Raw genomic sequence first — 21,426 nt, forward strand, 5'->3', positions numbered from 1 at the left:
TGTTCACAACATTTACTTACATGCACTAAAAGTGCTAGTTACTGCTACTGACAGGCTCAGATTGTTTTAAGTGTCTGATAATATTAATTGAAAGGATCCATACAGATGCCAACCTTTTTGTCAATGGTTTAACCAGACACAGCCTCAAAACTGTTATCACCAAATCCACCAAATGCCATTTTTTTAAACACACAAAAAACAAACAAACAGGAATTTTATCATCGAATCTTGCTTCATTCAAAATTGACAGAAACAAAATAAAACTCACAGAAAAACTGCATGGCTCATCTACCTACTATTCCAGCAATCACCAGCTCTGGTTTTGATTTAAATAAAGCCTTATTTCACCCAATTTAATTTGAAAATGTGCTGTGTCTATGCAAACTAAAATGACTGTTTATTATATGGAGTCTGGTGGGTTTGGCAATAGCAATTTTGGGGCTGTTTCTGGTTCAACAAAAAGGATCTTACTCTAACAAAAAGTTTATCTCTGTAGGATTGCTTTCCATAATGTTGTCAGCCACTTAGAATAACAATCTGAGCCATTCAGTGGCAAAACAAGCACCTTTGTTTCCATTAATCACATAGACACAAATCATAGGAAAATATGATCCAGGTTGAAAAATACTAAAGTTACCCTTGAACCAACTGTTAAGTGCTAAACAAAATATAGGTGGGTCACTAACATCACCATGTTTCCTCCTCTGGGAACGTTGAACGTTACTATTCGATCCAGTTGGGTATCAGGGTATATCTGGATGACTGTTGGAGGGACCAGTAGATTAGGGGCAGAAAGTGCACCAATCCATAAACACACACCCAACAGGGAGGAAAAAAATAGTGACTGAAAAAGAGTTAACATTTGCTCTTTTTCACTTGTCACCTAAAGCTGAGTTGGCCAATCTGCTGCAGTGTTACCACAGTTTTGTTTCAGTGTTTTTGATTAAACAGCTACATCTTTGCCAACTATAGCCTTTGTTTACAGTGGTAACATGTATGCATTATGCACAGTAAGGGCGGCACTTTGTCACCACCTTTAATGTCTATTTCACACACACATAGGCTTATTAGCTGAAGTTTTAAGCGTAATGGGCTAATAATAACAAAGTGTGTGTCAAGTGCCAAGACAACGCCTGTATGTGGGTGTACACACACAGATATGCAAGACACATAATGTGCTCACAGGTATTCACTGTGTCACTCAGTGCTTGGCACTATCTTCATTAATAAGTGCAGTGTTTAGGTGGGTAAAACGTTATCAAAGCTGCCCTGCTGAGTTTTAAGTGTTTGCTTGTAAAGTCTCCTCTGACCTCAGTCCATTGGCATGCTGAGCCACTCAATAGAGCTGATTATAAAAGCAATGTCCACACCCACCGACCTCCATAACATACCATCACAGGATCTGTTTCCATAGCTCCTGATGCTACTCATGAAAATTGAGTGCTAGATAGTGAAAAACAAGGTGGCAGAGATGCCGGTGAGGGAAAAAGGTATTTTCTCATGATTCCATTGTTAATGCTGCTCATTTGTCACAAAGTGGTGTTTCCAGCAAGTATTTTCACATTTTTCCCCATCTGCCCCAACAGCTCCCTCCTTGCAATAATTGCTTAACTTCACCACAGAGACTTGCAGTTTTACTTTTTTTCCCCTTTTTTTTCTGGATGCGAAGAGAAATCTGTCACAACCTTGCAGTTCTCCCAAGATGACTGAATCCTATTTGAATCCTAAAAAGAACAAAGAAGAAACACTTGGTAAATAATTAATAAGGAAATGCTAATTGCAAAACCAAGACAAATGAGTTGAAAGTTTACACAGGGGTAAAATCATGATACAGATGGATGTATAGACCTTGAAATCAAATGTGACATTTTATTTCTCATCCAAACAATGTTGGTGTTGTTTCCTGTTGGATCCTTGTGATGGTTTATTTTTTTAATTCTTTTTTATGAGGGATCAATATAGTTTCTTGACAAACCACTTTATCAAGATGGATCTTTACCTTGATTTTACCTAAACTGAATAACTTATTCTGAATGGTATTAAAATGGTACTTTTGCATGTGACAAGACACTGATAACTGTGAATTTTGAGAATGAAGAATCAATATATGCAACCCATTGCCAGATTATTATTTTATTTATTTATTTATTTATTTTATTTCTGCAGACCACTAATTGGTTACATGCATATTAGTTGACTCATCAGGAGGTAGAGGGGATGGTAGATAGCTTGAGACCTAGGTGAGAAAATCAATTATCACAATATTTTTGACTAAATACCTGTATCAATATTGTGTCAATATTGTGGGATTAACACAAAAATATTAGGCTGCACAATGATATTTTTCAGTCAATCAATCAGAAAAAAGTAATCATCAGTAATATGGATATATTGATTAAGAAAAAGCAAATAATAGAACAGCTAGAACAGTCCGGTAAGTTAAAAAAATAACATCACCTTATTTTGATTCAGACTTCAAAACCAGACTGAGACAACACTTACAATATCACAATATACAAAATCTAAGATATCTAGTCTCATTTTTGCAATATCAATATAACATTGATGAATTCTCCAATTTTTCCATAACCAAGTGGGTTTTGTGCCTAAATATAACTACAGTGCTGTTGAAACTTAAAGAAATGTAAAGTTTCAACACATGCGCTACATAATGATGTCCAATATTACATATCTGAGGTCAGCAGAAACGTACAAAGCCAACATATTCTGGTGCTTGGGTTGTGCAACCGCGTAGAAAACAGCCATAGATAATTCTTATGCTACAAATGAATGGCCTCCTCCTTTGACTCCTGTAATGTAATACTCTCTGAACCCTAAACACTTGAAGCTTTTATCATGGCTTGTGTATGCGAGTGATGGCATCAGTCCAGCATCAGCATGGTTGATACTGGCGACAGTCAACTTTTCCAGACTGGTAATGTGACCAAAAAGTCTCTTCAGTGTGGCCTAAGAATCCATCTTTGATAATGTGTGGTCTCTGTAACATCATGGAAAGAGTCAGTTTCATAGCAGCTAATGTCCAAATTTTGAATCCTTCCTTGGCATCATCACCTTGCCACCTACTATCTACCCTGCACCCCCTGCAAAGTCCAGGCCAGCACACAGATGAGGAGACTCTGCTCACCCATGTTGGTACAGCTGCCTCCTCTCCGGCCTCAAACCAGCAGCAGCAACAGCTGGAAAGACTGAGGCTTTGTCTGGCTCAGTAGGCCAAAAGTGCTGGGAAACTGATATTTGTCTGGCCGCAGTGTTGAGCTATGGGGCCACGAAAGGGCATCTTTGGCTACCACTGGATCAAGACACCTCATAATAGACAAACCATGTTATGCTTTCTTGAGTGAAACAGATCATAGGTTGTGATAGGCCTTTTGCTGGATGGTCGTGGTAAATAGTTGGTGTTTCATGGAGGATGTGCCACTTTGTGAATGGATTGATGATGGTTTGGCTTCATGGACTGTTAGTGCAAAAGTAGAACAGGAGAACAGTATGAATGCTCTGGGAAACTGTGTAGCTGTATAGCTGAAAGACTGTGTCCTAGGAAAAAAGTTAAAACAAAACAAAAAAAAAAAACCAACAACAAAATGCTAGAGAGATTAACTGAATTAGTTTTTCTGCTGATCAATAGACAATAAAGGGAAAAAAAAGAACATTTATAAAAGATATATCCTCATTTTAATTATTCCTTCATCTAGAGACAGCATCAATTGTCCATGTCTCCAGTCTGGTATGATGGGATAGTGAGTTATTCCTGTCAAACAAACAGGACAGCCAAATAATATTTGGCCAATTTAAATTAGATTTAGACAGTTTGAAATGTAGACTAATTCAGTATTCACTGACGAATGATATAACCTTCATTCTCAAGTATTTAATTTGATATAAGTTTGAAAAAATGGTTCTAGACTTCAAAATGATAGTGAAAGTGACTTGACTGTAGCCTGACAGGACATGAGTATGACTGTGTAGTATTTGAGAATATGTGTTGTAATAATGTGAGCTGAACCTCATTATTATTGATTACAAAGTCACGTTTCCACAATAGATAATATCAGATGTTATTAATGTTTTTGTAAATACAAGGTTAGCCACTTTGATGACACCCCCAGCCATCACTGTCATTCTGATCATTATCAACATCCTCAAAACATCATCATGACTGTGTAGAGGGAGCTCTCTTTGGCCACCAGCTTGTAGTCTTTCTCTCCCACCTCTCGCTCTCTGCCTCTCCCTCTCTCTCCCTCCCTCTCTCCTGCTGTCACCTCTCACAGAGCCTGGCAGCATCAAGCCAGCTTGCATTTTAATTTGGCCCCGAAGTTACTTATTTCATTATCGATCATCCGTAATGCTGAATCAATGTTCATCTTGTTACGTGGGCCATACCCGTGTAATACAGTGATAGTGGGGCCCAGAGTTACTCATTCCCTTTACAAAGTGACTTTACCGTAAAATCAATGCCTTGTGTTACTGATACAGGGGGAAACTGCAGCAGATGGAGTGAGAGTGAGTGGGCAGAGAGGAAACAAAAAAAAAAACAACTCACCTTCGATGCAGCATTGTTAAAGGCACCCACAAAGCATAGCAAATCTCTACAGTGTGCGTATTGTGTTGTCATATAGTAGTTTAAGCCATGTGTCCATTCTAAGGTGCACTTAATAATATGAATGATATATAAGGTGACAAAATATTAATAATGGATTTGATATTGTGGTTCATGTGTTTCTTAGTCTGGGAAAATATTACCTTTACATCAGGCATGGCATTTGACATGTTTTGCACAGGCCTGGATTATTTTATACTGACCATGCTCCCTTGACCTAGCAAAAGCAAATGATGTTGAAAAATAATAGTAATTTAGTATCATCCAGATTCATGGAATTGCTGATTTTGTTACATGAGTAATGCCATTTTAAGGTGACTCTGTAGTACAAATACAACACAGGAATCCCTCAGCAGCAGTATGCAGGATTTCTTTATCCATATTAAATCACTGAGTAAAACAATCCTCCAAAACAAATGAGACAATGTGCTAATATGGAATGTACAGTCAATTTCAAATGATAACCAAACCAGGTTTTTCCCCTCAAATTTGACCACCTCTCCCCAGTTTCCCAGTGCTAAATAAACAAGTATACACTAATATATTTTGGAGGGTGTGTGTATTACAGGTGCAGTGTAAACTACATAAAGAAAATGATCCAACAAAGACACTAAAGCAATAGTATAGCAGGGAATTGAAGAGTAAAAAGTAAAATGGGCAAACACTTAAATCAAGGTTATAGGGCAGGATATTATATAGACAGATTAAAGGCCTATAAGCACCTAGACCTACTATGGATAGAATATTTGTGAGCACATGTAGGCAGTGTATAATCTGTGTTGTTCATATAATTGTCAACATCCCATATGCAGTACAGTATTTAGGTTAATATACACATTGTACAAAACTTCTAAGCTGCTTGGTTAAAGCTGTTCAAGGCCTGAATCTAAAATGAATCTCCCACTCAATCCCAGTGCTCAGCCTGAATGACTGACTGTTTAAATTTAGTAGTAGCCTAAAACCTGAAGTTAACAAGTTAATGTAAAACATTTGCGAGGCAATGTGTTAATTCACGCTTTGATCCGCTGTCATAACCCAGTTTAATAAGTTGCAGTCCATTGACTATTAATTTGTTTCCAAATGGTGTGAGCAGGAGGAATGGTTCCAAAATGCTTTACTTTGCCACTAATGCAAATCAAAGTTAGGCTATCTATTTAATATGCATGATTGGTTGGTGTAATGTAATTAAAATCATACTATTTAAATTATCCTAACAGTAAAAAAAAAAATTAAACTTTAAATGTATTTCAAAGTACACTTGCTTCTGCTGCTAAGAACAATTAATTTTAGAAACTAATTCATTTATTGGATTAAGCTTCACTGTTATTTAAACACTGCATGATTTATTGGACCTTTATTTCACCCTAATGGGACATGAGTTTGAAAGAGCTTATTTGGAGATTGAATGTGTTGCACAGTTAGTTTTTTAGGTTAGCCACAAATTTAAGTTTGAACCCGCTGAGGAACATTTCTGATTAACAACAACAGTATGTGACTATGTATATTCCCAGCAGCTAAGAATAATTGCTTTGTAACAAGATAGCATAATACCAGCAGTCACTTTTATGAATTACACTGAGACTTTTTCCTATGTGTTTTGTCATTTAGTTTCATCATTCTGACAGATGTCATATATATTGTAGCCTATATATTGGGCTTCAGCTGACTGGTAGCTTTTCTTGATCACATTGAAAAAGCTGTAAATCACTCCTCTGCACTATATATCACATTTACAGCAGCAGTTTCTGCTCCTGAAGCTGAAGATGCCAAATTCTGTTTCATAAAAAAAAAAAAAATTCTGCAAACTGCATTTTGGCTCTGGTCCCCTTTCAAGTGCTGCTTTACAAAATGAGAGCTGGTTTGTCGAGCAAGTCAAGAAATCTCTCCCTCTTTCTCTCACACGCACACTTCAAACTAAAAGCATCCATCGGTCATTAATTGCGTTTTCTTTTCAAATCCTCATTCGTCACAGTAATTAACCGGTGCTGATCAGAAAGGGCTGCCTTAAAATTGATTCCATGTGTGATAAGAGATGTGTTAGGGTTTTTTCTCTCTCCTTTCTGTCACCGGGGCGTTATGGAAAAGATCTAAATGTGTAATTTGAAGTGCCTCTGTTTGAAGCCTTTGATCTCGCCTGTTTTGCAGAGCCTCGGTTCATCATTTGCGACGTGTCGCTGGTGCCCTGTGTATTGCATAAGGAACTACTGTTGAGCGATAGGCCGTGTATGTTTGCTTATGAGAATGTGAAATTGTGTCATCTGCATAATTACCGTCAAAGAGCTCTCTACAAAACAGCCCTCAAGTCACTCGTGTATGATTGCCCTCTTTTTACAGCACCTACAAATTAGATTGGCTCCAGCGCGCTCCCAGCATGCTGTCACTAAAATTAAGAGAACTATTTTAAAATAACAAATAATAACAATAGTAATAATAGTGATAATAATAATAATAATAATAATAATAATAATAATAATAATAATAATAATAATAATAATAATAATAATAGTTATAATAATAACAATAATAATAATAATAATAATTAGTCTGAAATTAGAAATGTGTCTGCAGTTCTCTTTGGCCTTTTCGTGTGTGTGTGTGTGTGTGTGTGTGTGTGTGTGTGTGTGTGTGTGTGTGTGTGCACGGAAGTCAAGCAGAGGTTAGTTTATTGTTTACTGAGACTCTCTTTAGGAGAGAGGGGAGCGGCGCGTCTTAATGCTTTTATGGCTATGCCAGTTTCCCGGGTCGGTGTGAAAGTGTTAAGTTAGTGCGTGGTGCGTTTGATTGGAGGCAATAAATCAGACGCAGTCCTTGGCGTGGGTGGAGTGGAGGGAGAGGGTGGGGGGCGTCCGAGCGACGTGGTCCCGGGGATGAGACACGTGTCCATCCGGACTCGGAGCGCTGCTTAGCGGACACCAGCAGGCAGACACCTCGGCTGGACTCTCAGCTTTATACTCTGCACTTCTAACGTTTATTACGGCCCGGCCACGTCTCTCTCTCTCTCTCTCCCTCTCTCTCTCTCTCTCTCTCTCTTTCTCTTTTTTTCTTCTCTCTACAGTGTGATTGCCCCCCCAACTTCTTTCTTCTTTACACTTATTATGCTGCTGTGTATCTAAATGTCAAATACCATCCACTTATCTTTAACCACCCTTCACTTCACTGTCTGGACCCCCTCAGTTTGCAGGTCGATTGTGTGTGTGTGTGTGTGTGTGTGTGTGTGTGTGTGTGTGTGTGTGTGTGTGTGTGTGTGTGTGTGTGTGTGTGTACACGCGCGCGCATGATTGTGTGTGTTAAGTGTGAGCGTGCTATTGACTGCTATGTAGTGATTACCATTCCGGTCGGATGGCACCAGCAAGCCGCTGTAATTAATAACCCCATAATCCGGGTTGGGGTTGATGTCGGCGAAGAACACACACAGATTCAGGACAGAGTTTTACAGAAACAAGGCGTATCCTTATGGGTAGCTCCATATAAGAAATTATAGCTGCTATTATCCCTCCCAGACAATGATAACTATCTGCTTCAAAAGAAGATTAAAGGTTTATACAAGTTGAGAATTCTTGGAAACCCGGATCGCATTATCAAAACTAAACTGAGATTGATGAGATTTCATCTCGCTGTCAATAATACATTAGGACTTATACCATATTCAAATAAAATGCGGGGAATAATAATTCAACCTCTGTGGTTGTTTTGCAAACGATTAACAAAACAGATGCTGGTATGAAATCGGGTTGAAATGCGATTATGGTTGTCCCGTACACACTTTTATGTATTGATTCATGGAATTTCAATTCTGACTGCCTTGTTTTGTTTTAATCCGTATTATTTACAAGAAACATCAGTTTGCGTCAAAATTATCAAAATGATTTCTTAAAGTGCAGTCTGTCCGGATGATCGTTTTGTTTTGTTGTGGATTAAGAAAGAGACTTTATTTAAAATCACTAAATTGTTTGTTGACTTAAGCTTTTCTTTGAACGATTTGTTTATTTACTTCGTATCACCATTGATATTATTATTATTACAATTACAATTTTTATTATTGTTATCATTGTGGTTGCTCCAAATAATTATGATGATGTTCCTTTTTTATGTACATTTTTTTTTCACTGTTGCTTATGGAAGTGTTGTTTCCCAGAATATACATCTCCTCAGCTCAATCCACTTAAATGTTTATTACTTATCATTGTTGGTACTTTACACTTAGTCTTCATTAACAGTGTAATGCCCCTATCATCAGCTCTCTCTTTGATGTCAAAGTGGCTACATGCGACCCGTTTGATGTCTCAAATTAAACACTGAATTGACTCCGATTCGCTTTGCCACCAAGAGCCCATAACACCTCAAAACCGGTGTAAGAAAACACAGCTTGCACCCAGTGATATAGCGATAAAAACAAAGGTGTGTATAGCCTGTGATCCGGGGTCATTACAAGGCATGACCACCGTCGGTCGTTACGAACACATCAATTATTAATTATTTTTGAGTTTTTGTGCATGTGATTTATGTGTGTTTGATACCGGAATACATTTTTTAAAAAAAATTTAGATGTATGTTATTTAAGAAAGAAAAAAAGGTGTGTATGAACTCTTTCCCCCTTTTAAAAAACAAATTAAGTATATATGTCTTGAAGTGTTCTTAAACTTAATCTTTTTTTAAAAAAGATAGAACATTAAAAAGATTTTAGTTGTATAAATCGATGCCATCTTGTTGTCGAGTCCCCAAGTTTCAAACTTTCTTCGGTTTTTTTTTTTTTTTTTTTGTATTAAAAGGAAACTGCGGACAAAAAAAGTTAATCAGTCACTGACACCAAAATGCTTACTGTTGTGTAAATGGCCAAAATGGTGAATTAACACAAAAAAATGTGGTAGGACAGGCGCGAACAAATAACAAATGAAATAGATTGGCGAGCCATAAAATGAGATTTGAAACCCCATTCAAATGAGAGCTCGCGACGTCAGTACACTACCGAGAGAGAGAGAGAGAGAGAGAGAGAGAGAGAGAGAGAGAGAGAGAGAGAGAGAGAGACGCTGTTTGGTGCGCGGTGTGTATGAGAGGGGTGAGATTTGAGAAATAGGAGGGGCTTCTAAACGACTAGAAATGTCAATCTGAGCAAGGGAGTCCCAATAATCTAAAGCAATCTGTAAGGACCTGACCTTAGTCCATCCAGATCAATAGGGAAGTGAGGGTGGAAAGAAGAGAGAAGAGGAAGAAATAAGGGGCGCAACCGGATCGTTTACACTGGCTGTTCCCGAGGAAATATAGACTTCCCTTGCTTGCACCTTTTGTTGCTCACATGCTCACACTGTAAAAGTGGATATCGAGGCAATTCCCTTGCTTTGTGTGATTGCAGCAGACTTTTCCCCCTTTTCCTACGACCATGTCTTTCCCTCAGCTGGGATATCAGTACATCCGACCGATATACCCGCCGGAGCGCCAGGGGATCGCCAGCAATGCCCGGGCCGGGACAGAGCTCAGTCCGTCCGGCGCACTCTCCAACGTCCTCTCCACAATGTATGGATCTCCTTTCGCCGCAGCAGCGCAGGGCTATGGAGCGTTTCTGCCCTACTCTAACGATATATCAATTTTCAATCAATTGGTGAGTAACTTCGCTCTCTCTTAACTCATCCATAACTTTTACGTTCGAGTTAGAAATAAAATAAATAAACAGCACATGCCTCTGGGAGAGGTTTTTGGCACTTCTTAAGCGTAAACTTTTAGAACACCGCGGTTTAGTCACTGATTCTTTTTGTCGAATTTAGTTAAAAGTGGTTAAAAAGTAACGCATTAACAAACTGTGCTTTACTTTTTATAGTTAGCACATCATTTCCAGAAAGTGATAGCAGAAGAGTTAATAAAATAATGTAAAGTGCTGGGGGATGACTACATGTATAAATGGGGAATTAGTGCGTAAAAGTAAATTTGTCCGTTAAAAAATCCCCCCCAAAGTTTCGTTTTTACACAGTTGCTAAGCTTTTGGTACGTAAATAAGGAGTTGTGACAAAAATACATAGACGGTTTTGTTTGTTTACATTTTCATAATAACCTCATTGCTGTTTTATTGCTGTAAATCCAGATTTCATACTGTGAGACATAATTATATTTATCACGAAGAAGGATCCCAGACATGGCATTAATATTTTAAGTCTAATAAATCCCTCTGACTCTTTGATTCTTTGTCTTTGCAGGGTGCTCAGTATGAACTGAAAGACAGTCCCGGTGTCCAGCACCCGGGGTTTGCCCACCATCACCCTGCTTTTTACCCATATGGCCAATATCAGTTCGGTGACCCATCTAGACCCAAAAACGCCACCAGGGAGAGCACCAGCACCCTGAAGGCCTGGCTCAGTGAGCACCGCAAGAACCCCTACCCAACCAAGGGCGAGAAGATCATGCTGGCCATCATCACCAAAATGACGCTCACCCAGGTGTCCACCTGGTTCGCCAACGCCAGGAGGAGGCTAAAGAAGGAGAACAAGATGACCTGGGCCCCTCGGAACCGCACTGACGAAGAGGGGAATGTTTACGGCAGCGATCACGAAGGGGAGGGGGACAAGAGGGAGGACGAGGAGGAGATCGACTTGGAGAACATCGACACGGAAAATATTGAGAACAAGGACGACTTGGACGACCAGGACGACCTGCATTCAGATATTAAACTAGACGGGAGGAGTGACTCTGAGATTTCTGACGGCTATGAGGATTTACAAGGGCCCGACCAGAGGTTTCTAAAGGCTGTGGGGAAGGAGGGCAAAGACGTGGAGAGAGGAGGAGAGCACTTCCACAGCCACCACCACCACCATCACCATCACCACTCTTCTTTGGACACCAAAGCACCCCAACCAAACGGGGAGCAGCTCAAACTGAATCCGGTGTCCGTTAGCTCACCAGAAAACAACCCTGCCCCAGCCCAAAAGCCAAAGATCTGGTCTTTGGCAGAGACAGCCACGGCCCCTGACAATCCGCGCAAATCGCCACAAATGAACGGCAGCAACTCCGCAGGGCCCGCCGCCCAGACCATAATCGCCCCTCATAGACTCATCTCTTCTTGTCCCGTTGGTAAAATCCAGAACTGGACGAACCGAGCCTTCTCGGCGCATCAGCTGGCTTTACTGAACTCAAATCATTATCTGGGACTGGCAAACCAGGCCACCGCCACCGGCCTGGCCCTCTACAGCAGCAGGCAAACGGAGGACAAGAGTCATAGTTCAGAGACTTCAGTCACAGGTACATGTCCCCGACACTGAGACGCGCATGTATAAATAACTACAAAACAAAGACACTAGTCCATTGCCCGTCATTCATTTCTGTTATTTTCCTTTTGCCTTCTTTGCCTGTTTATAGATTTGTTTTTCTCTCTAGGCCACACAGATGAACAGTGTTACAATGTTACAGAACACAGTGTGTGTGATGTATGCGTGTGTGTATGTGTGTGTGCTTTGAAAAATGTCCGACAGATTTATGAAAACCTCATCAGAAAGCATTTAAGATAAAGGTGTTGAATTGGGTGAAAACTGATCTTAATTTTAATGTCCCCTCTTCCCTTTATTTGGTATTGTTACATATGCTATTAGGGCCCATACTGCTTGTATTTACAAATTCTTCAAGTAGTTTTTACCACAAAATTCATTAAGACCCGGAATTGCTCTGATAATGAGCAGTTTAATTATTACATTTTTCATTTTTATTGCCACAATTTCAGAGAGATCTAGTGCCTTGGATGCAGATTTTTTTTTTTTTTTCAAAGTTGTTAAAAACAGCTTTCCACCCTCTTCAAAGATAGCGAGGCTGTCAGTTAATGACATTTGGGAATTTTCTTTTTGATGCCATATCACATTTTCTTTTTTAAACGCCGTATTTATCCAAATTAGCTTTTATTCTAAGATTTGTTTTTATCCCTGTGTGCGCGCGCTTGTGTTATTTCGTCAGGGCCTATGTTACACTTACTTGTTTGGTCATGCAAATGAGCTCAATGCAAATTCACTACAGGCTCGTTTTTTAAAAGGCAATTGTCACTTTTATATCACTTTGTTTTTAAGCTCTTCCTGAGGCTATTATTAGTATGATTTTTTTTTTTTTTTTAGATCACATTTTTATTTTTCTGTTACCCCTGTGTATTTCAGGCCTCAGAACCAACTAGAAGCAGCGGTGGTTCTTTTCGGCTCTCTCCTGTCCATAACCTCTCACCCATCCTCTTTATCCTTTTTTTAAATTTAATTTGAATATGGAATGTAAAATATGAATAATACATCTCTGTATACTTACATTGTAAGCATGTCCTGTGTAAAACTGCTAATGTAATAATGTATGAACCTGTAGTCTGTGAGTTTTTTTTTCTTTTCTTTTTGTAAGTTCTGTGAGGATTTGATGTTCAAATGTTTTGTATATAAAGTTAAGAATATGTACATACTTGTGAACCAAATTGTACAAGAAAGTCTATATTTTGGCTAATAAATGAACTGCTGCAACTTTAAAGAAATGGTTGGGTTTTTGCACGCGGGTATTTTGACAGCTGCTTTTGATGGTGGCTGTTATTGTGCATTGCAGCTTGAATTGCTTTGGTTTTTGTATGTGTGCTAGTGGACAGCCTGAGGCACAGACTTCATCCTCCGTGGCAGTGATAAGTAAATATTCGAGAGGGATTTATCACACTTTTGTAGTGGAGGGACTTAAGGCTAATTAGCCAATATTGCGGCATACATTTGGATATTAATGTTGTGGGATTATCCTTATAGAGGCGTAGCGGTCGTATTAAAATGAATAATTCTTTCATTAATTTTCCTCTCAAATTGTATGGTCTATAAAGAGACTTTAGGTAATGAATGGGCTGTTAGATGATCGTTGGTATTTTGGTACTTCAGCTGATCCTAAAGATGGATTTTGGCTTTGCAGTGCAACTCCCAGATCTCATCATGCTCAATTTGTAATGCTTTTGCTCTTCACATACATCATACATTTCCCTACACTAACGCTGCTCTTTGGAATAATTGTAATATATGGTCGCTGTAGAACTAATAATAACATCATTTATTTTGTTTGCCCGTGATGTGATCATTTGCATGTGTGAGCTCTTATCAGAGCAAGTTTATGTAAACTTAGTGTTGGAGCTCCCTCTACAGTCACATGCAGTCGGCCATGTTCTGGTGCACTGACACACACATTTTGCTCATGGAGTCTGGAGGTTTTTTATGGCTCATTTTTAATTTATGTAGCAGTTGTGATATAAAATTCGATAGTAACATTTTGCTCTTATAGATCTGTCGCAATACTTTATATTTCTAACGTGTTTTCAAGCCTTTGTCGTGTGATTTTGTGATGTACACACGCAGTGCTTATGTCAAAATGAATCAAACAGACTTGTTTTTCATGCGCCAAAAACGAAACAGTTTTTTTAAATGCATGTAAAAAAATAAAAATACTATAACTTCAATGTTAATTTTGGCCTTAACGTTAAGAAATATTTAATAAAAACCAAAAAGTTATATTCAGTGGGGGTCGAAAAAAACACCATCAGGCATAAACATTGTGGAAATATTTACCAAAAGGCACATTAAAATAAAATTGGTAACATATAATAACTGGATAAAAGTGTCCTTTTTTTACACTCGTCCATAGCAGAAGTATTAAACAATATTCTATGTCTGCTTAACGTGAATATTACAGGACTTCTCAATTATCCTTTGAAAGCGCATTCAGTCGTTTCACTCTTTGAAATCAGGTAAGATGAGAAGAAAGATTTTAAAAAATAACTGTAAAAGGGGAATTAAAAACAGTAATGAAAAATAACGTCAATTATTATTCACATTTTGCCGAGATTAATTTAAAAAACGAAAATCTTTAAAGGGCTCATGTGCGACAAGAAAGTCTTAGTAATGCAAATTATGTTGTTTCATCCAACTTATTCAACGGCACGAAAAAAAAACATTTTCATGTTTAAAACGTTCAAAAATGTATTTTAGGAGACAAACTTTGATTTCCTAATTCATCCGATTAACATGTTTTATTGTAACATTTTTTAAATGTTTTTTTTTTTAATGTTTTTTTTTTTTAAATAATTATATATTCATCTCTGATTTTTCTTATTTTTGTAGTATAGAATTAAAACGACGTGGGTTTTATGATTGCATTAATATTTTTAAAGCGCGCAAACAGACTGTCACACATTCCTTGACTAGACTCAGATGGTCAACGAGGACAATATCTTTTTAATGTCTGCCATTCAGGGCAGATGAAAAGCGCTGATTCGCTCGAGCCGTATCCTCTGTAGGTTTAAGATATGCTTGAAACAAACCCCAACTCAGCCGAGGCAAAGACTCCGGAGCCTTTTAGAGCTCCTCGCACCATGTTGCCTTCCTGTCTAATCAATTATCTTCCTTGAGAGCCCCATGTAACTGCGCGATGCATATTCATAAGTGGCACCAGCAGCTGATTGATGTAATAGTTTTTTTTCCCTGTCCTTTTGGGTACATTCTTGCCCACTTCCTTTTGTTAAAGGAAGTCGGTTTGAATGACCAGCATTTGACAAACACCGATGATTCATTATTAAACAATACAAAGGAAAATGATGAGCTCATGTGGAATGTAACAAGGTTAAAAAAAAAACTAATCAGAAGTAAAAATAAACTTTGGAAAGCCTTTTATATATTTTTAAAACAACAATATCACATATTAAAAAAAAACTTATGTCATCTTAAAAAAAAAAATAGCCCATTTTATAAATAAAACAGAGAGCAGCTAGCTGCACTGAACCTTAAAAATAACGATGCTTATATTTCCTCACTGTTCACTTTGCTCCTGAGGGGCCCCAGAACAAGCCACCTCTTGATCATGAGGATTCAATTGAAATCCTACTGAAGGGCCAGTGATCGTGTCCCGGAGCTCAGGGCCTCTCCTCTGATCAGTGCATGAAATTAGGGATTAAAATGCCTCGGCAGAAACAAAGTAATCATGCCTGCTTATGTCGCCATACGTGTCCAACCTGCTCCCGGTTACAAAGAGCAAATGGAATGCATTAGCTAACATTTCGCTCTGAGCTACACAGGGACCATTTCCAGTGGGGCATGGTGTGTCACTCGTTTCCTCGCACGTTAAGTGGATGTTCTCCTGGCTAATGAGCAATAATCAACATTGACTCCTCTTCTTATTTCTAAGGTCCATGCTGCGTGAAATGCTCAGAGTCTGCGGGGCACACACTGTAGCACTGTTGTACTCTTCAACTGCCTGAAACGCAGGGTAATCTACTCCATGTGGGGCGGTAAGAGAAGTGAAGAAGTTAGGATGGAATTAAAAACGTTAAGAGCATGCAGGCTTAAAAACAGCTGCGAAATAATCAAAATGGGACATGGTGGATTTTTTTTAGATGCAGGAATCCCACACTGTAAAATCTGACAAGTTGATTTTACTTAACAAAATCTAGGAAGCTGATTGCCTTGAAAACATTAAGTAACTATAAATATTAGTGTCATTATCATTATTATTATTATAAAAAGCTAATTGTTAAGTTTACTTATTTGGTTATATTTAAGATTTTTTGTGAAGTTGTTGCAACTTAGAAATGACAAATTTAACCATGTCAATCTTTTTAAGTTTTAGCAACTTCATTAAACTGAGTTGCTGTGCTATATATCTGTTTATTGTCTTCTCTTAAACGTGTTAAGAAAGCAGAACTCTCAGATCTCCCAACTTCGTCATTAATGCAATCCTCTTTGTGATGAACAAGTTAAGTCAGACTAACTGGGTTTACTGAAGTTGCTAACACTTAAAAAGTACAAGGTAATTTCACTTGTCATTTTTAAGCTGTAACAACTTCACAAAATTAAGTAAATACAGCAAAATTTCATGTAAAAATAACAATCACATATATAAAGTAAATATTAATTAAGATCAGTTTCCAAGATTATTTTAAGTAATAACTTGTCAGATTTACAGTGCACACTGTAAAGCACAAGATCCTCAATCATACTCCAAGTCTTGTAATAATTTACAAATTAGCAACCTTCTGCAGTATAGAGAGTGTGGGGAAGTTTTGACATATTGAAAATTAGTTGGACTTTATTTCTTATCACATTGCCTATGTTGTCCAGTTGACTGCTGCTGTCTTTTGCCCTCAATACTCAGAGGCAGGACTAACATGGGAGAAAAAAAGCAATGTGCTGTTAAACAGCCATTTAGAAGGGGAAAAATCTGAGAAAGATGGAATCATTAAAAGGAAATCTAATCTGCTTTTCGAAAGTGTTCATTGATCTGGGAGAAGGTGGACGGCAGCACCAGGCGGCTGAAAGGCTCCGGCCAATGGAGCCATCAGAGGTTCATGTGTGAATGGGGAGAACCCATGGAGTAAATAAACACTAGAGCGGCCCATTGGTGAGGGCCAGAGGTGCCCTGTGAAAGAGCAGGCTGCTGCAAATAAAGGGGGTCAGTCTTGTGTTTTCACCTCATCCACCCTTTCTGTCATTGTAGCCCCACCACCAGTGCCACCTCCTCCTCCTCCTACCCCCAGGCTGGCCCGTTCTGCCACACCCCCTCCTGCCACCGAGACAGACAAATGTCACCTCCTTTGTGGACCTAGTCAGGCTTAGAAGCGGCCCACTGTCTTTGTGCGGTGGACTAATCCTTTTATGAGCCACTGTCGACCGCGCCCCCCCACCCAGTGCTTTGCCCGGGCCAAGAGAGGGGCTGCCCTTTTGCAAGCACTCGGCTTGTGTGTTAGCTGACCGCAGGAGGAGCTGGGATCTGCTCTGTGGAACACATGTCCCACACACCACATACCTCCATACACAGGCTTACAGGCCACGGCACTCCACTGCAACTTGTTACAGCGTTGACACTCTAGAGCTGAAAGGAGAGGAGGTGGAAAAGCTCAATTTTACCCCTGCCGAAGATATGCGACTTCTGTGTCTCCTGCATGTTTTATGGCACATTCATTATTGAGAATGTAAGTGAAAGTGCAGCAGCAACACGTTAAAGAATAGCCAGGGAGCAGGGAGAGGGTTGTTGTGTTTCCCGGGGCTGAGCAAAGGACAAAAGGCCCAGAAGGAGTGACATTCTCTGGGGCCGAAGCGGGAGAGAGGGAGGGCACTGATTTCATGCCTTTTGTTGATGGAGGTTAGAGAGAGGAATTCTTTCAGTGAATCCGAAAGGCAACAAGTGGGGAAGGGGGCGACAGGCCGACAGGCCAGAGGGAGAGGCGTTGGGGCTTTTGCCGATCACCCGGCTAAAAGATTGTGCTTTTCTCAGCCCCCTTCAGATCCTTCAGACAGGCCAGAGTTACAGGGCAATTATGGAAATGCAGCTTTGAAGCCAAGCATAGCCGTCTTTCAGTTCTTCCTCAGGACAAAGCAAAGGCAGTAAGGCTTTTTATGCACCCTGCTCTATAAAACATGTTTCAGCCCCACTATGTGCGTGTTACTAACTTTTTCTCTTGAACTCACACAATATTAGTGTTGCCATTTGTGAATATGCTTTTAAAATAGGTGTAAAAGAAAATTATAGGAACTTTTTATAGAAATATTATAGGAACATTTTCACGTTTCAGTTAAAAAAAAAAAAAATCTTCATCTCATCACAACGTCAATCTGCCTGTAAAGCATTTACCAAGGAGATGAGCACAGGGTGAGTTTATTAAAAAAAAAAAAAAAAGGCCTTGCCTCATAGCTGCTTCCAACAGCTGCACGCTTTTACCAGCCTGATGTCCCCTCTCCACTCACACGTCACTAACAGAGGCCCAACAAACCATGAGCTCTGCGCTTTCTCAGCTTTGTACATTAGTCAGCGGTGTAGCACAGAATTTCGCCACCTCGTGTGAACTAATAAGACACATTTTCTCCGGCTTTTGAGAGGATCGCAGGAGAGTGATGTCTCGACATCACCCGACACAGCAGAGGCCTTGTACAACAGTGCCTTTACACTCAGAGCATATCTGACAAATGCCAATACTCCGGCTTTCACTCATCACTGTTAATGAGAGGACATATTTTGGACGTTTCCAATATTTGTACAGACTTCATACATTATGAAGGCTCTTTTATTCACAGTACCAGGCGGAGAGGACAAGGGTTGGGTAGGGTGTGTGGGGGGGGAGGGGGTGTATTCATGACTCCTCAGGATTGGCTGGCTGGTGGAGGGAACTTAATAAATTCTTCCTCCTTGGAACACTGTCAAACAAGTCCTTTCTTACATCTCCCATGAATACATTACCAGCGAGCTTGATTGATTAGAGACCCTCACAAGAGGGTGAACCGATGAACCGACTCCCCCGGTGTGATTAATAGACTTTATTAAGAGAGTCCGCTCCTTTTTAATAATGGTAATGTAAAGGAAGGCGTTGTGCGGGTGGAGGGGTGCGCAGGAAGTCTAACGATGATCACTGGCACTGTCCCTCTCTTTGATCCACATCCCCTTTAGTTTGAGTTCATTTTCCTAACCTCCAACTGGCTATATCCATCACCTCCCTATCAGTGCCACACACAGCAGATATGAGCTTCCTTTTATATGCTGTTTTCACTTTTCTGCCTGCATACTGCCAATATGAAACTCTTTATAAAGTCTCTCCTGGGTAATGTGAGAAGCAGGATTGATTTGGAATCCCACTCACAGTTTACAGCTAAATGAAATTGGCTCAGTATCCATGAAACATCTTTAATAGGCCTTAGATCAGAAACTAAGTGATGAGCGTATAACTCTGCACCTGATGCCTGCATTGTGGTAAAGTGGAGTATGTGACAATATGCTTCTAAAAGCATGTGTATTTCTGTTTGTGAGTGTATGCATGGGCGGATTGTGAGACAATGGGTCTCTGGGCACAGATGTGCGAAGGACCCCACCACCTCTCCTCCGCAGGAGCAAGACACACAAGTTGTGTGCATCTCTTTGTTGTTGTTTTGTGGTTGTTTTCTATCTTTGAGCTAATTTTGTGTCTATTTTAGTCATTTTGTGCTTCCTTGTTGTTGATTTGTATTGTTTTATAGTAGTTGTGGTGTCTTTGTCATTGAGGCAATTTTTTTGTCTCTTTGGGGTAATTTAATGTCTTTTGTGGTCATTTTGAGTCCCTTTGTAGTCATTTTGTGTGTGCTTGTGGTTCTTTTCTTTGGCTCTTTGTAGTCCTTTATTGTGTCATTGTGGTTGTTTTGCCCAGTTTTGTAGTTATTTATGTCACTTTGCATCTCTTTTTGGTTGTTTTCTGTCTCCAGAAATTATGGCTTTTTTAATCATTTTGTGACTCTTTTAAGTCATTTTGTGTGTCTTTGTGGTAGTTTTGTGTAATTTTATAGTAGTTTGTTTTTTTAAACTTACTTAATTTATAGAACTTTTATACAAAAGGAAAATAACATAAATCATACTTAAATCAAGAAGACAAGGACAGTATCTAAAAAAAAAAGCAGTAAATAAATAACAGCATTCATAATAATACTAGAATAAACCCATCCCACCCCCTCCCTCAAAAACAAAAAAACAAACAGACAGACAGCAACAACAACATAACAACATCAGGGCAAGAGTATCAGTACTTCATCTTCACTAGAGAGAGGTAGTTAACATGTGGTTGTTTTGCCTATTTTGTAGGTATTTTGTGTCTCCTTGCAGTTTCCTTGCATCTCTCTGTGTATTTTGTATTATTTTTAGTATGTCTGTATCTTTGTGGTCATTTTAGGTCCTCTCCTGGTTAATATGTGTTAATTTAAGTATCATTTTGCAAGTGGAGGCCAGAGGGCCCTGTGACACTTTGGGACCCTGGGCCTTGGCCCAGTATGCCTGATCACTGATCCATCTCTGGATAATTGTTTCAAAAGAAAGCTCTTATCCAGTTTCTCTTATTTTTTTGAGCACTTCTCCATTTTACATATTTGTTCTAAAATCTAGGCATACAATGATCCTTTACCTCCTTATGCACAGTTTCTTGTAAAATTATTGATTAAATGTTGCTCTGTTTTGTACTAATTTTGAGTTGTTGTGGATAAGTCAAATATGCAAGAAATATCCAATACATACATATTGTCATTTGCATGTGTATATGGGTACAGAAGTCAAACCTTCCATGAAGTAGATGTGTCCCCAAACAGCCCGCTGGCTAATCATTGTTCTTGAGAGCTAGCGTGGCGTTAGGTAGGGGGTAAAACCATGTACAGGAAATTGTTTAGCCACCCAGAGCTGAGCCTGCTTATCAGCACAACACAGGAACAAGACAGACTTTACTAGCACTGGACACAGCAGCTCCAACTTATCATCATGCTGTATTTTGCAACACACCACCACAAGTGATTTATTCAAACACGAATACCACAGATAGGGCTATTCACGTCCCAGCGCATTACTGCATGACCCAGACAGGTTCTGTTTGCTTTGCTGCTACAAACCAGACTCACACACACACAACCGTATATGACATCACCAGACAAGCCAAGTGTTGCTCACTGCTGGTGTAAACCTGAGAGGGAGGTCGATAACAGCAGGTGAGAGGGCTTCGCTGTGTAATGATGATGCCTACCAGTGTCTAAGTTGTAAACCCTGCTATTGATTCTCGGCAGTTCAGCCAATAGTCTCCACAATCCTCCATGCCTGAAAGTCTGCAGTAATGTGTCTGCATAGAATCCAATATCCGCCGCTATTAATGAATACTGACAAGCAGCTCAACCTTTGTATTTTTATTTTGATTTAACCGAGTTAGTCCCACTGAGAGCTCAGATCCTGTTTCCAAAGAAGACCTGGCCAAGACCACAGCAGCACATTTGGTTACAGTAATTTACAGTAAATTTAATAAAAATAAACACATTTTATATAAAAAAAAAAAGAAAATAGAAAGTGGAGGAACATGA

At 39.3% G+C, this 21,426-nt stretch overlaps 1 protein-coding gene and 1 long non-coding RNA gene across 7 annotated transcripts in view; both read left to right on the plus strand.

Moving 5' to 3' along the window:
• Window positions 1-21,426, plus strand: part of LOC121937823 (uncharacterized) — a 394,787-nt gene that overhangs the window by 335,370 nt on the left and 37,991 nt on the right. The gene's annotated exons all lie outside the window — the stretch shown is intronic.
• On the plus strand, window positions 9,715-13,094 carry irx3a (iroquois homeobox 3a). Its single transcript, XM_042481075.2, has 2 exons — window positions 9,715-10,214; window positions 10,804-13,094. Exons 1-2 carry the CDS (start codon window positions 9,996-9,998, stop codon window positions 11,860-11,862), a joined length of 1,278 nt encoding a protein of 425 aa, XP_042337009.1. The 5' UTR covers window positions 9,715-9,995; the 3' UTR covers window positions 11,863-13,094.

The sequence above is a fragment of the Plectropomus leopardus genome, chromosome 1 (assembly GCF_026936395.1).
Source record: "Plectropomus leopardus strain MGB_pleo_1.0 chromosome 1, ASM2693639v1, whole genome shotgun sequence".
NCBI classification, from domain to species: Eukaryota; Metazoa; Chordata; class Actinopteri; order Perciformes; family Serranidae; genus Plectropomus; species Plectropomus leopardus.

Bases quoted from the DNA above. Each gene is read 5' to 3' on its own strand.
- irx3a (XM_042481075.2), top strand. From the start codon at position 9,996: ATGTCTTTCCCTCAGCTGGGATATCAGTACATCCGACCGATATACCCG. The intron at 10,215-10,803 runs GTGAGTAACTTC...TTGTCTTTGCAG, and splicing joins TATCAATTTTCAATCAATTG to GGTGCTCAGTATGAACTGAA.